The following is a 15,615-nucleotide window of genomic DNA, read 5'->3' on the forward strand; positions in this document are numbered from 1 at the left end:
GTCCACAGAACCATAAGTTACATGTAACGTTGTTTGTAAAATCCTGATGTGGGTTTTAAAACTGTGATTTTAGTTATTCACTCTTCTCAGTAAGGGAGAAAACTGAATAGTGAGGTCAATAACAATAACCCTTTTAAAAGAACTTAAGTATAACTTCTGTAATTACCTAGGATTAATGGTGCCTTGATAAAATAAAAGTTATATATTTGTGAATAATTTCAGAGTAGGACCAGGGCTTTTCCAGGCACTGAAATTTCACAGGAGCCCAGCATCTTTATGGTTACCACATAATATCATAGAGGAAGGTTAGCATGAAATAGGTATTTGTTAGCCTACAAGGCTTTGGGGGTTATAATGTTACAACTTCTGTTCAAAAATCTTACATTAAAAAAAATACTCATCCTCGTTAAAGATGTGATCCTTTTCAAGGTGGTATTTTGAACTTGAAGCTGCTGTTGCTAAGGCGTTGCTAAGGGAAATGAGCTACTCAGCACTAATGTGTAACTTTACTCTTCTGCCTAAAAGTAGTTAAATCATTCCTCCAGCTTCAGAGTCAGAGAGGGAAAGGACTAAAAAGGGTCAAGTGGAGAGTTGCCTTTTTCTGACAGTTATATAGCATGCCTCTCTTGTTTTTCACATTTTTTTCCTTCACCTTTTGTAGAGAAAGGAAATGACCTTCCTAGGCATAAGAGGGTTGAAAAGGTAAACTAGGCTACCGAGCAGGGCAAGGCTTATAATGAATGTAGACTCTGCCTGACTAAGGCAGAAAGAAGTGCCTGACCACTGAGAGAAATGCTTCTGCTGATGACCAACCTCAGAAAAGGGCTTTTTACAATAACCCAGCGAACAGTAAGGGTGACTTGAAAAAGAAAATTATGTATTAATGAATGAAGTACCAAATCATTGTGCCTTAAGCATTTGGTTCAAAAGTTCTAAAATATTTGGAATCAATTATTTATGTTCTCTTATTGTGTGCCCATTATGTTCAAGGTACTGATATTCTACATGCTGGGGATATAAGGCAAATAACATACAATTTCTACCCTGCAAGCTCACAGTACAGTGTGAGAGTAACAAAGAACTATAACTCATTGAGTACAATCTGTTATAGAATTGTTTGAAAATTGTTGAAGTTCAGAATTATGCTCACAGTTGAATTTTTGATAAATAAAATTTGGAAAATATTTGGAAAGTTTAATGTCTTGGGATTTTAGTAGATGATTCCATCTGAAGATCAGGCACTCTTACCTTTACTTTCAGAGATGTAGGAGGGAATAGCACACACACAAAATAATAGCAGACAAAAGCATGACCCTTGTAATTTTCACAGGATCAGGATTCTATCATCACCTGGTGGCAAAATACTAAAATTACAGGTGTAAGTTAGGTGGATGTTTTTTTCTTTTTTCTTTATTTAAAATTATTGTTATTGTTTTAAATGTCAGCAGATGGCAACAGCATTACTCTGAATGTTAGTTTCTGATTACAGACTAACAGAGAATAAGATTTAAGTTTTTACATCTACACTTTTCTATATAAGGTAGAATTTATAGCGAAAAGAGTGTGGACTGAGGTTAAACATGCATAAGTTTGAAACTTAAATTTGCCTCTTACTAGCTGTGTGATCTTGAGCAAATCACTTAAATTCTCTAATCTTTAGTTTTCTTATTGGGAATCTCAGAGTTGTGAGATTAAATGAGATTTATAGGCAAAGCATCTAATGCAATGTTTGACACATAGTGGATGCTCAATAAATGCTAATTCTTGTTCTTTTCATAAAAGTACTTACTGTATAAGAGGTCCTCTTTCCCACAGTCATCAGATCATAATATTCCTCTATTTACAACTTTTAAAAATGGAATAGGTTGGGATAGATTCAGAGGAGACTTCAGAGGGCATCTAGCTAGAAGGAGCTGGCTGCCAGTATCCCCTTCCTGCCCTCCTCCTCGATCTTTGTTCCTGTATGAAATACCCTCCACTGTCCAAAACAAATCCTATCATTCTTTAAGCCTAGCTTCAGTTCCAGCTTCTCTCATGAAGCCTTCCCCATCACTCAGGTGGTATCCTCAGCATTGACTGCCTGTCAGTATTTCATTTTGATACTATTCTCTTTACATTCTTCCTTATACTATTAGGATTTATGCATAAAAATGAAGCTCCTTTCCTAGCCAGATTGTAAGCTCCTTGGTGAGCACTGTGACTTTTATTTCTTTTATTCTTCATGTTAAGATTTTAGCACTGAACTTTGCACACAGGACTAAGTACATGTTTATCTGCAGCAGACATTTTTCATTAGAACAGGAACAGACCTTTTAGCCTTTCTTAGTTATTATTGTCTTTTTATGCTCTAATCGTTTAGAGAGGCTTTGAATTGTATTTCCTTCAACAAGATTGACTTATCTTGTAGCCAGGTACTAATTCATACCGTTTTTCCCTATTTACCACGTTAATAATAATAGCTACCATTTAGAGTGCTGCCTCCACCAAGCCTATATCTACTTAATTCTGGCAACAAACCTTAAGAGAAGTATTACTGTGTCCATTTTACAGATGGGGAAACTGAAGATTAAGGAGCCTAGCATATCATTTCCCCCTGAGAAAGTGTTCAGCAACTGCTAGTTGAATCAAAACAAATAGGCCTTGGGATAGTATTTGAGGTGATGAGGGCAACTATTGATCTTCATTCATTCCCCATGACTGGAGTGCTGCCTGGAGCCATGCTCTGTATTATAAAGGGCGGAGGACAAAGAAGTTAAATGCATCAGTGTTTGCTGAGCAGATACTCTGTGTAAGGAGTTTTGCCAGTTTTGAAAGAGGAAGTAGGGGATAGGGCTGGGGACTTAATCCTGCCTTCTAAGATTTTGTGCTTTGTAGTTTTAATTCTTTGTTTCTCTCTCACTTTGTTTGTTTTGAGAAAAGTTGAACACACCTTCCATCTTCCCTCTGCTTTCTCTTCTAGTCTGTGCCCATCTTTCTCATTTATTCAACACATATTTACTAAGCATATTCTTCTGTGGTATAAGGAGGGGAGATCTTACTTTTAGATGAGTCAAACACCTTTCTAGAAGAATTCTTAGTTATAACAATTGTCACTTGAGTGAGATTGTGCATGTCAAGTGCCTAGTACAGTGTTTGATGTACAGTAGACTCCTAGTAAAAGAGCAGTTTTTATTCACACTGTAAGTCCTACTATTTTTCTTTCTTCTTGTCCTCGCTCTCCTCTCCTCCCCTTTACCTTTACCTTTCCTTCTTCCTTCTACTCCTCCTCTTCCTCCTTTTTCCACAAATTACCTTCCTTGCCTTTACAGTACATCTGTTTATTTGTAGTTACAGAATTATAAATGAGTCCAGAGTTTTAAAAGGCCCTACATTGAATTACTTTCAGTACTGTATTAATCTCGTTAAACACTGCATCCTTTAGTGGTATGAGTAGCTACTCCATATTTCATTTATTCAGTGGCCTTTGATTTGTGAAGATTTATATCTATACTAAGGAGTTTTTTTGTTTGTTTCTTTGTTTTTTATTTTATTTATCTTATTTTTAGTAAAGCTCATCTGAACTGAAATGAGAAGGCCTCAAATCCCTTAATATAGAGATCTTCAGAAATCTCTGTGTGTTTGCACATTGACCCTGCTGAGTTTTCTTAAGCTATGATGAAGAATATATCAGTGAAAAGTCCAGACAGGGACTCCCTTCAATTAGATTTCTTTGATAAATATGTACTTACCGGTTTTTAGAATTTTGTAAGTAAGGCAGTTTTCCTGTCCTTTAAATTTTCTTTCCCAGAAAGACACCCTAGTGCTTTAAGCATGCGAGCAAAGGCACATTTGAAAAATCATGCATTGATTCTGGAAAGAAGCCTCTGCTTTCAACTGCTGTTCTAGCATAGGCTTAGGAGTATGGAAAGAAGACAGATCAAGTGTGGATCTACCCTTAAGTTAGTTTACCTGCGTAGGTGAACTCTTGGTCATATAAGTTGACTATACATCCATTTGTCATATTTCTCCACACAGTAGCACTCTTCTAGCCCTTTCCAACAATCCATAGTAGACAAAACTACTTAGGAAAGAGAAAGGCGTGACACAGTCAGGTCATGTACCTCTAATAGCACATCAACAGTGAATTCCTGATCCAACTGACAGACGCCATGTCAGTCGGGCACATCGTTCTTTCCTCTCTGGTATGTTTGCATTTTCTTACAACATTTGATTTAATGTTTCTGCAGGAAAAAAAGGCAAAACCAACACCACAATTCATCAAAGGAAAATTAGGCTTTAAATTTTATCAGAAGCTCTTAAATATAGTATACCATTGTCTGGGCATACTGACTGTATTTTCCCTAAAAGAAGAAATGCCAGCAGCTCAGGTTTATTTTTCAAGGGAAGAGAGAGAGGATAAAAAGAAATTGAACCACAGGAAAATGTCAGGTCATAGTCACTGATGACGCTATTTAAATGGTGTGCAATAATCACATTAGGGCAGAGCACATGGAATTCCCGATTTCTGCATGACAGTGAAGAAGGGCCAGCAATTATCTGTGTGTGTGTGTGGATATGTGAGTGTCTGCTCACTCTACCTTCCCACCCCATTTTGATAATTCAATTGAGGGGCAAGAAGAGGTAATCCAGACACCCGGAACAGGAGGAAAAGGTCTGCAGCTGTGCTCGGAGGGACTGGTGTGAAGAGAGAGGCTCAGTCTGACTTGGAGTTTTGTGCTGTTGCATGTGAATGCTCTGGAACTGCTCTAATCGACTGAAAATGAGCTGGCTACGGTCATATGGAACAGGTCTGTTTAGCCACATCGCTGGGTAGCATGGCAGATGGTAGACCGTCAATGGGTGGTATTGATTGGCTGGATTTGCCTTAGGGTAACAAGACTATGGGTCCTGAAAAACCCGCTTCATCTTATTTTCCTTTGTGCAGCTACGTACAGTTGTGGTTTCTCTTCTCACTCCCCCAGTCCCCAATATCTCGTTTTTTCCCTTTACAAATCAAAAGCCTTCCTTGGTAACCAAAATAGAGAGGTTACCTTGAGATAAACACTCTTTAAATTATCACCAAGGCAAGAAAACTCGAGAATATTTTATTTACTAGGCTGATTACATTTTAATGTTTGAAGAAAGTGACATTTTAAAATTAGTGTTTAAGACATATGGTGAGTGTACAAATTAGCTTATTTCACACAACCAGAATTTGATGAGAGCAACTCCTCCTTCTCACTCCCCAGTTAAAAATTGTCACTTGGAACTTAATATATTTGAGGAGGTTAAATGGTATTAAGTGATGCAGACTGGACTTAAAGATGAAGGATACAGTCACTGTTGTATATGGCTAAATGTTGCCAGATGGGCTGGACAAATACTAGTATCGACATCCATGTTTGCAAGAGGATGTGGAAGTTTCAGGGCTTTAATTTTGTCCAGCCAAGAAAACAAAATCCCAGGTATCTGTGTATGTTGGTTTCTCTTTTAGATACGAGGGAACATAGAATGGTGCATGCATACTCTGTGAGTAGTAAAAGCCTCCTTAAAAACAGGTCATATAATGATATGAGTGATGAGGTTTATTTTCGTCCAGGTGGTTCTTTATCCTTTTAACATCATCACTTGGCGCTTTCAACTTGAGACATTCTATTTATTCCTGGCAGAGGAGCAGATTAATTGGAATAGAATTGCACAAAGGAGACACCAAGTTAACTATACAGACAAAATTGTACACAACAGAAATGTTCCACTTTGAGGTAGATCTTAGGGAAAAAGAACAGCACTGGGGAAGTATATATCATTAGTTTGCTAATAATAATTGTGTTTTAAAAAGAGGTGCTCAAGGCTTTTTTGTTTGTTTGTCTTTTTCAGTGTCTTTACTTTTAAGCTTTTGGTTATTTCATATCATGAAAGATCATATCAAATATTACTATGAAGAAAAGTTACACCCTTGAACTCTTGCCTCCATCTTGTGTGTGCTTCATTCATATGCCTACTTTTGAACTGGGTGTTTATCACACTTGTCAATATTTCTCTCCTTTTGCTAAAAGAAAATATCTCCATGAAGTTTTTGGTTTTCCCCCTTGCTCTGCATTGATTGGATTTTCCTTTTGCATCCTTTGCTGAATGAAACAAAGCTTGTTTGTGTTTCATTCTTCACAGTTCTTATTAGAATTGGTGATGGTGTTTTGTTTTGTTTCCTCACTGTAAGTCAGGAGAGGGAATTTTATTTATTTATTTTGACAAGATACAGAGAGAGATACAAGACAGTTGCCTGTTAGGATGCTGGTGTTTCTCATGTCACACCCTACACCCAAAAGCTGTTCCAAGGGGAAAAAAAAAGTCTTTTAAGATGGTTCATTTGAATCTGTGCACTCTACCCACCTGGTGGTTATACAGTGAACTGTTACTTTAAAGAGTAGTTGAAACACCAGCCATGTTTGGGGCAGGCTGCTCTTGCAAAGAGAGCAGTACATATAACAGGCGTCTACTGTGTGTGAGATAAGGGGAAAATTCAGCTCACTGACTAGAGGTTTTAATGTGCGAACTCTAGGGAAATAATATATTGACTGTTCCGTGGCACGCAAGAAAATTGAAGAACCCTTTGCAGACGGAGTGATTTGCAAAGGATTCTATCTGTTTCTCTTAAAACAAAATCTGTGGCAAGATGTTTGAAATCAGCAGGACGCTTAATGCTGCTTTGTTAAATAATGAGGTAATATTTTGTCACTTTTTTCTGGGCAGCATCTGTTTCCCTCCCCCTTCATTTTTTTCCTGTGTTTATGAAGGATTCTATTTCTTTCTTTCTTTCTTTCTTTCTTTCTTTCTTTCTCTCTTTCTTTCTTTCTTTCTTTCTTTCTTTCTTTTTCTTCTCACTGAAGTCAAGGAAATAGCATTCACGCTTCCATTTGTGTTCCTTCCTTTCAGTGCTTTTGGAGAATTTGGTTGTCTTTTTTTATTTGCAGTTTCAGCCGGCTGCTGTTTCCTAGCCCATTGTGCCACGTAAGGCTTCTCCACTGCGCGGAGTAGGTAGTTATTAACGCTGAATTGGCTTCTGGTACAGTCCATCTGGACTCTGTGTGGGAAAGCTGGCTGCCGGCGACTGATGCTGAGATATCTGCAACCTTTGGGATGTGTGCATGGTGGCGAGGGGCTGACTGATATGAGATTACTTCTTTTAAGGGAAATTGTTTTTAATGAGTCAAGAAACTGCTCATTTATGGTAAGAAGGATACAGCGGCACTGGCAGCCCCACAGCTCTGGGATATCATTTTTAGGTTGCCTTAGCTGCTTGAGTGAGACAAGTTTCTTTCTGTGGTGGTGGAGGATTGTGGCGGAAAAAAAAATATCATGCATGACTGGGAGACTCGCCTGCCTGATTCTTGAGATAATATGTTAAGAATCTGTTGCTTTACAAATGTCACACCACTGATGTAGCGGTCAGCCCCTCACTCTGAAAGATGAATGGTACTACTGGAAACGCAATAATAAGGTTGACTTTTCCCAACAATAGGATTCTGCCTTTGTCTTTAGAGAAAAGGCCTCTGAGGACATTTGTGCATTTGTTTGAGGATCCCGTTGAAAGGCTTTGGAGTGGAGGTTTTTGGAAAAGTGATCAATATACAAACTGCATGGATTTTTAGCCTAGCAAAACCAGCTAATTGTTTATACTGTAATATACAGTTACTATTTTGGAAAACTGGCCAGAATACCTTTTGATATCCCTAATGTTAATTTATGGCTCACTAAGTGTGCTGAGATTAGTATGGGTGGAAGAAAGGGTTTTTAAGAAATTCCGACTTTTAAAACCTCCAGAGAAAGACACAGTAAATATTTTTGTTCCCAATGAGCTGTTTTTATTTGTGTGTTAGTCAGCATTGTGTTCATGTTTACTTTTCACAATATTTTGATATTGGTGAGATCGTACTCAGAGTTTCTGTTGTTGATTTGGGGCACCTGTACCTGCCCTGTGTACGTATGTTGAGCTCTTTAGAGCACTTAACCTGTGAATTTGTCCTTCATACACAGTTCAAGGGATACTGTAGTACTATTGTGACTTGTAGGACTCTTTATACATTTGTTCAAGAAATTATTTTAAAAGTTTACTTAATTCAGTAGTGTTCCACTTGATGGGATCATAGTTTTAACATTTCTACTTTTCTATTTAATGTACTTTCATTTCTAATAGCTGAATTTATTTATATTCAAGTCTAATAACTCCTGTTGTATACCCAACAGATACTGTTTTATGGTGTATCTGTATTTTTAAAGTGTGTATATATATGTATATTTGTATGTGTGTTCATGAAATAGTAGCTTGGAGAAAATAGCTTTAATTTTCTAATGTAAAGGTTGTTTTCTTTTATAATAATTTTTCACAGACCCATTTATTCTTGGACTTTGAAGCCTAGAGCATAGCATGATTTTCGGCCTATATTTCCAGTTGGCCCAATCCCATCCCGCTGTCGACTCCAGCCAAAGATGAAAAATTATGATAAATTATGTCTTTAGTAATATGTGTTACCTCTGTGTATTTATTGAGGAACAAATTGACTAAATTATGAATTAGATAAATCATGATAAATTAGCCTTTGGGGTTAAAGTAAAACACAAACTCCTCAGATAAGCCACTTCAAAACCCAAACTAGAACAAAAAACTATACTACTGAAGGCTTGGTAGCATAGCGGTTATGAAATGTATAAAATGGGCAGACAAACTGTATACATCACCACACACTTGCTAAATGTCTCTTTGCAAGTCTTTTAAGAGGCCAAAGGAAAAAGACATCCTTGGAAGGAGAGAAGCAAAATCACGTGTTCAGTTAAGCAAGATGAGCACCCTGTACCGGTTATGAAATGAGGCTGTTGTCAAAAGTGTGTTTTACCTTTCTCTGAAGCAGTAGAGAAAGCAAAGAGAGAATGTATTTTAGTGGATTTTTAAAAATTCAGATCATGCTCCTATCCAAGTTGAGAAATAAATTCATTTAAATAAATCATTCATCATCCTCTGTTTTGAAAAGCTCAGGCAGAAGGCAGAAAGGTAGAGGCTGACAGCTGCCCCCCTTCTCCCCCACAGCTTTTTTTCTTTTTTGTTTATTAGGAAGTAGTTTTCTGAAGCAAACTTGTATGAACCTAGTTAACAGAGCAAGCCTGATCTCAAACTTGCTTTCTTTTGAAACGCTGGCCATATTAGCTGCAGAAGGAGCATGGCTCACTAAAAATCAGCAATATTGGGGAATGATAAAGTTAAAATGTAGATATATTAGCACATTAAAGTGCTTTTGTTGTATCTTTAAGCCCAGAGGCAGGTCATTAAATATGCATTTTGCTAGAAAGCAACTGTCGAAAAAGATAAGGTGGTTGAAAACATTCTATGAGGGAAAAGCGCTCAGTCAGAGGGGTGGGGTGATACAGCCCTCAGGACAGGGGAAAGGGAGAACACTCCCACTGTTAAGGTTTGCAAGCCGCCAGTGACCTGCAGTTGTTACAGTACTTTTGAGCTGGGAGGAAGGAAAAGGTAAATATACAAGTATGGCTGTGTTGCTTCAGCCTGGCCTTAATTACCAGACACAAGAAGCAGTTCAGAAATCTGGTCTCTGTTGTTGTAGAGGTCACCAAATCATTAACATCGTCAATCTGGCAGTAGCTAATTTAAATAGCACCTGATGTTGCAACGCCTCCCTTCGTTTCCCCAGCCAATCAGATCCTGGCTTCAGCTGACAGATGGTCCCATAAATGGATGTAAAAAGGGGAAGCTTCGAGCCAATTTCAGCAAGGCTCTGTTCAGTTGTTCTTATCTACATCCTAGAATCAGGGGTTTCAGCTCACTGCTCCTTTTATTTCTTTTATTTTTCTTTCTCTCCCCCTACCCCCCCAAAATAATTGATTTACTTTACAGTCATCCACACTGTGTTTTGTGGATCTTTAAAAATATATAACAATAGTAGTCATTTTAAAAATATATTCTGAAATCTTTGCAAATTTTAACAGAAGAGTCGAAGCTCTGCGAGACCCAATATTTGCCAATAAGAATGGTTATGGTAGGTATGACTAGATTTATAATCTGTTGTTTGTGCCGCTGGAGGGGAGAAAAGCATATCCACCTTGACCAGTCTTATGCTTGCACAAGACTTCAGTTCTCTGCTGCTGTTTGGTTCCTACATTTACTATCTCTTTTGTGTAGAGAGTGCGGGTAGGTCCTTTTATTGAAAAGCAGTTGGGAAATAGATTGTCATTTTTAACAGGTCATTGTCAATTTTCCCTTCAACATAAAGGTGGGGGTGGGGAAGGGGAGGTGGGCTGAAATAATTGCTGGTTTGTTGAAATAGGTTATATTACCTGAGACCATAATGGCAAAAGAAGGATTTTCTTTTTGTAAGGGAGAGGGGGTTTGTCTATGTGCCTCCTCGGTTTTGTGGGGCTCGAGGTGGCTGCCGCGGGCTTAGGAATCTCTCCATTTCCGTGCTGGAAATTTAAACCTTGAGAGGCAGCTCCTGAATACTGAACGTTGACATGGGCAGTTGTGTTTCGGGGGGCTGCGCATTCAAAACGGCAAAGAGAGTGATTTATTTGGGCTTCAGTAAATGCTGCATCTTGTATTTCAAAGAGTTTCCTGTCATGACCTCATAAAAAAGAGGAGGCGGCTTGTATGTGTAGCGGTGCCTGGCGTGTTGAGTTGTTGCTTCCTTCTCTGGGCAGCAGCTCTGTAAGAAGGAATGTCAGCTTTTACATAACGTTCCTTTCCGCTTTTGACACACTGTGTGAGGGTCCATCTTCTTCTGATCACAGATGGAGTGGAATGGCTTGAAGATGGTAAGTGAAAAGAGGAAGACAGCTTGGAGGTTCCAGCCGTGTGTGTGTGTGTGTGTGTGTGTGTGTGTGTGTGTGTGTGTGTTCGTGCGCGCGCATAAGGATGGTGGACTGTGCATCGTAAATCACTGTGCAGATCGTTTGTGTGTGTATGTGTGTGTTTATTAGTGTCTCTCTTTTCTGAAAACCAGAATCCATCTCCAAGTATAATGGCACTGCACGCACACAAGGCACACACACTGCCTCTTTTATCGAACACACATTTTAGCCAAGCAAGGTTGGTGTCTTTTTTGACAATCACAGTGTCACCATCGCTGTTGGCTGGCGTGTCCACCGCCTCTGTGAGCTTTCAACGGAATTGCACGACTGTTAAAGTTAAAGGCACATTTCTTTTTTCAGTCTCCTACTCGGAGTGATGGGGAAGGCTGGGAATGAGGGGTGGAGGAGGTGAGGTTCAGTACCAGCAGATGCAATTGTGGAACAGGACTTTTGGATGTAGAAGGGGAAGTAGAAAACCTTTCTGCCAAAGTAGTAAATCTATTTTTAGCATCATCTTTTTCTGGAAAAAAAAAAAGAAGCAGGGAAACTCCTTGAGTGCCGCTCCTGTTGCCTGATGTTGACCCTGAAGATATGGCACAAAATGGCACGATCAGATGCCACGAGTGCCCACTTTGACTTTGAATTTCACTAGCCATAGCTTTCACAGGGTTTCAAAGCTTGGTATGGGGGGAGGCTGTAAATTCATATCCATCTCACTTATTTTTTGCTAGAAAAGCCTGGGGAGGACTTTTCGCTCTGCATAGATGTTATAACAAAGCTGTGGTCTTTTTCCCATTCTTAGCGGATTGCCTTTGTCTGGCTGCTTGTTTTGATGGGTGTAAAACAAATAAGATTAGACCGAGCAGCCCAACTGAAAGCGATAGCTGGGAGGAAAACCCAATGAAAGGTTGCCGGGGAAACGAACAGAGGAAAAGCCGGGTAGGGAGCAGGTGGCTATCATGAGAACACACTGCAAACAGTGTAAAAAAGGGGGGGGGGGGGGGGGTTGGGGGGACAGGACCTTGATTATCTTTGCTGTTCTTTGTGGCCGGCCCAACTTTAATTATTCTTTATAAATAGGTGTTAATTACATTTCTAACTCTGGTTTACAGTGATTTTTAGAAATCTATTTTTAAGCATCTGTTCTGTCTCCCCTGTTGTGTGTGTGTGTTTTTTTTTTTTTTTGGTTTAAAAAACAGAGAGAGAAGGAGAGGGGGAAGGGAGGTAGGGAATCTTGCTTTTTTTTCTCTCTCTCCCTCTCTCTCTTTCTCCTTTTCCCTGCTGTGAAATTGTGCTGCAAAAATCGCAAGGAATCCTGTGAGGCCATTTGAAAAAAATGTAAATTATATTGAATGAAGTTGACTGAAGCATAATAGTGAACTCCCACAGCTGATATGTTCTGCAAATGATTTCTTAGAAATTTCCAGCAAATATCCATAGGAGAAATGTAGGTAGAATACATTTACCCTAAGCAATGATCTTGTGCTAGGTGGTATTGGTGTTTTTCCTAAATCAGATATTGATACTACAGTTCCGGGGAGTTCATTGTATCTCTCATTTTATACCCCGGTAGAAATTACTTTTTAAAATAATAAATGGAAAGCTCTGTTCCAGTCTTCTGCTTCGCCTCCCTCTCTGTGCCTCCAGCCACAAGATCCGTCAGGCTGCACCCTTGCAACCACTGCCTTCCATTCAGCATTTGGTCCTGGTCTTGGCATAAACTGAGTGAAAAGCTGATTTTTCTTCCAGCGTCTCTGAACGTCTGGGACCCATGTGTGCACTGGGTGACAGGCATCTCTTGCTTTTTCTCTCTCAAAGTGTGCTTTACTAGTAGTCTCTTTTTCTCATGATGGTGGGTACCAGAAGGACTGAAAGGTATATTACTTAGGTGAATAGAAGGTAGCATAGAAACAACTGAAACGATGATCTATTACGGTTTCTTCTGGAGAGACAAATTAAGTACGTGATAATTTTAAGCCCCAGAATGAGAGATTAAAAGACACTGGAATATGCTGAAAGGTTAGGAAATATAATTGGCTTTATTGAAAGTGCTCTTAATTTTTACTCTCTCCATTGCAGATCTCTGCACCCCTCCCATTCTTTCTTCCTTGCAGATGCTTCTTTTTGTTTTGTCTTCTTATCGGGGGATTTTAAAAATTTGTTTTGACTATTGAAGTATTAAAAAAAATAAACTTATATTTTTTGTCATACCCTTGAACCTCTTACTCTCATATCTTGAGTGTGTAAACATATGTTGTTATTAAAAATTAGAATAGTTTTCTGATTATCTCAAATTTATTTTTTTCTGAGAATTTTTCTGCATATTTTAGTTAAGGGGAAAATCGTTTCTGTAGGAACTGTCACCTTGGCTTGGGTTGTAAAAAAGACACGTGGTTCTACTGCTGACCTTTCTCGCTTCTTTGTCTTAAAAATATTAATACCTACTACCTGCATGTGGAGGTGTTTCTTTACGGAAGCACAAGGCTGAGTGTGCATTTATTAAGAAATGAAAATCTGATGGGAAATATTTCTGCGAAAAACACCTGGCTACATCACAGTTTTAATGATCAGAATATTCTTGTATCTCATTGAAATATAATAGTTAAATCATTTAATATTTAAAATTTTGAATGAACATAGGTGGGGAAATAGCTGAAAAATTTCTTTGAAAATCATTGATTTATAGGACAATTTTAATATCCCGTTTAAAAAAACTAACAAGCAACTTAACCATCATTTGTGATCTCAGTTCCATTCATTCCTAACTGCCATTCATTCAAGTCATCCTCCTGGCCAGGTATAGATGAGCTTGCTTCTGTTTGATAGTTTTCCAAAGCCTTAAAACTTTTTTCTCTCCCTATAGCCCTTCCTTGGTCCTTTGCATATTCAAGGATTTTGTTATAAGAGGACGTCCAGATTGTTGTGAGGTAATAACAATAGAATTTTTTTTTAAAGAAAGAGAAAGAAAATGAGCTACACGCTTTAGTGTTAAAACTCTTGAAATAGGGTTTGAGACATGTTAGACTTCACATATTTTAAACTTAGCATTTCTATTGGGGATAATCTATTTGAAACTTTAAATCTGGAAATCACTGCATGAATGGTGCTTTGTGTGTGTGTGTTTAATATCTCTAAAAGAATTTGTAAGTGAATCAAGGTGTTTTACTCAAATAAGAGTTACCACTGACAATGAAAAGGGTTTCCTCAGGGCAAGTTCTTTTCTTTGGTTTGATTTCTTCCCTTTGCTCTTATTTCCTTATTGTGGGTGGATTCTCCTCCTATATGTAGACCAAAAACTACTCCGTCCATGAGGAGATATGTTGATATGCTGCTTCAGTTAGCCCTTGGCTTCTTAATGCCTTATTTTAATTAAAAAAAGGCTGAAACAAATTATCAGTGTGTACCGCAAGTAAGGAATGGCGGTCTTGATAGAGGTCACATTGTACATAGACAGAAGTCCTTTGGCCTTGACAAATTTCTTCATCAGTTTCGATGATCTGTGGCCACCAGGCACTTAATTTATATGCCTGGACACTTAATATGTACATTTGTTGGTGAGTTGGCCAGCGGATGCTAGACACATGAGTATGCACTGGCAAATGCTGCAATGCAGTATTTTTTCCCAATGTCATTGGGAATTTGGGGGGTATGAGGGGACATAAACAGTCTCAAGCTTTTATCTTACTATTTTCCAGCAGATGGGCCGTGTTGTACAGAGCTGGCCAATTCCCCTTTTGAAAGTGAAGTCAACCTTTTATTGCCCACTATCCATCTCCTATCCTTTTGATAGATACGTGTATGTGAGAGAGAGGGACTGTGTGTGTGTGTGTCTGTGTGTGTGTGTGTGTGTGTGTGTGTATCATTGTAAGCATTTGTGTTTCTGGAATCCTGCACCTGTCTTAGGTTTTCCTCTTTTGGTATTACCAAATGTGTATACATACTTGCAAGTATATGCGCATCTAAAAATGGAAAGAAAACCAAACTGGGCTGTTTTCCCCTAAGAAGTGGCTTCTCCTCCTCACAAATTCCAAGTTCCTTTATTAGAAAAATACAAAAATTCATGAAAAAGATATATCTAGACCCCACAGACCATTAGACCAAACACCCTTCTTTAGTTGCCACTTGAGAAACCATAAATGTGTAAATCCATAACAATATTTGTGAACTAGAAGCTACCCTGTCAATCAAGGGGTTGGGTTCAAATTAAAATATATGTATATGTGAAATGAGAATTTTGTTTTCTTTGGGAGCATTTGCACCTAATCTTTAGCCAGTGGTAAAAACAAGGAGGAGGTAGCGTGGCTGTGTTAGCTTCTCGTACTTCATTTTGTGAGTGTGTGTTTTAGGAACATCCTTGTATTTTTTAAATCTCTGTGTTTTAAGGGTAGAGGGCTTTTTATAGGTCAGCAGCTTTTTAAGTGTACAAAGAAAGGTGATCTGTGGGTGGGTGGGCGTTGTCACTAGCAGTAATTGTCATAAGTTAGCCATCTAGAAGTGGAAAGAAGAAAGAAAGCTGGAGGACAAGAGTGGAGAGGGGTACCAACATGTGGACCTGCACCTTGCCGGTGTAAGAGATAATGAGTGATAAATCTGAACTGGTGCAGTGTAGGTTGCCCAATAATTTCTCAGAACCTTGACTTTGCAGGTTCATTACTTCTTTGCTTGCTTGTTCACACCTTTAATTATATCCAGTTTGGGATGCTAGCTGGGGGCACCAAAGATGAGCCATTTTGTTGTTTAGTTCATTAAGCATTCAGGCAGTGTGCTCACAATAGCTTTGGA

At 38.7% G+C, this 15,615-nt stretch overlaps 1 protein-coding gene across 9 annotated transcripts in view; it reads left to right on the forward strand.

Annotated features, from left to right (window-relative positions):
* The window catches only part of ELAVL4 (ELAV like RNA binding protein 4), a 154,857-nt gene that overhangs the window by 59,496 nt on the left and 79,746 nt on the right, over nt 1-15,615 (forward strand). For 3 of the 9 annotated variants that reach the window (XM_032639146.1, XM_032639175.1, XM_032639214.1), the window contains exon 1: nt 10,666-10,797. The exons of 2 other annotated variants lie outside the window; for them this stretch is intronic. In XM_032639146.1, the coding sequence (XP_032495037.1) occupies nt 10,774-10,797 (24 nt within the window). In that variant the 5' untranslated portion in view covers nt 10,666-10,773. Of the gene's footprint in view, nt 1-4,695; nt 4,788-7,050; nt 7,208-9,744; nt 10,026-10,665; nt 10,798-15,615 lie in introns of those variants that run through there. 4 more of the 9 variants (XM_032639165.1, XM_032639195.1, XM_032639204.1 and 1 more) reach the window with 3 other exon arrangements.

This window comes from Phocoena sinus, chromosome 1 (genome assembly GCF_008692025.1).
Source record: "Phocoena sinus isolate mPhoSin1 chromosome 1, mPhoSin1.pri, whole genome shotgun sequence".
In the NCBI taxonomy this organism is placed as follows: Eukaryota; Metazoa; Chordata; class Mammalia; order Artiodactyla; family Phocoenidae; genus Phocoena; species Phocoena sinus.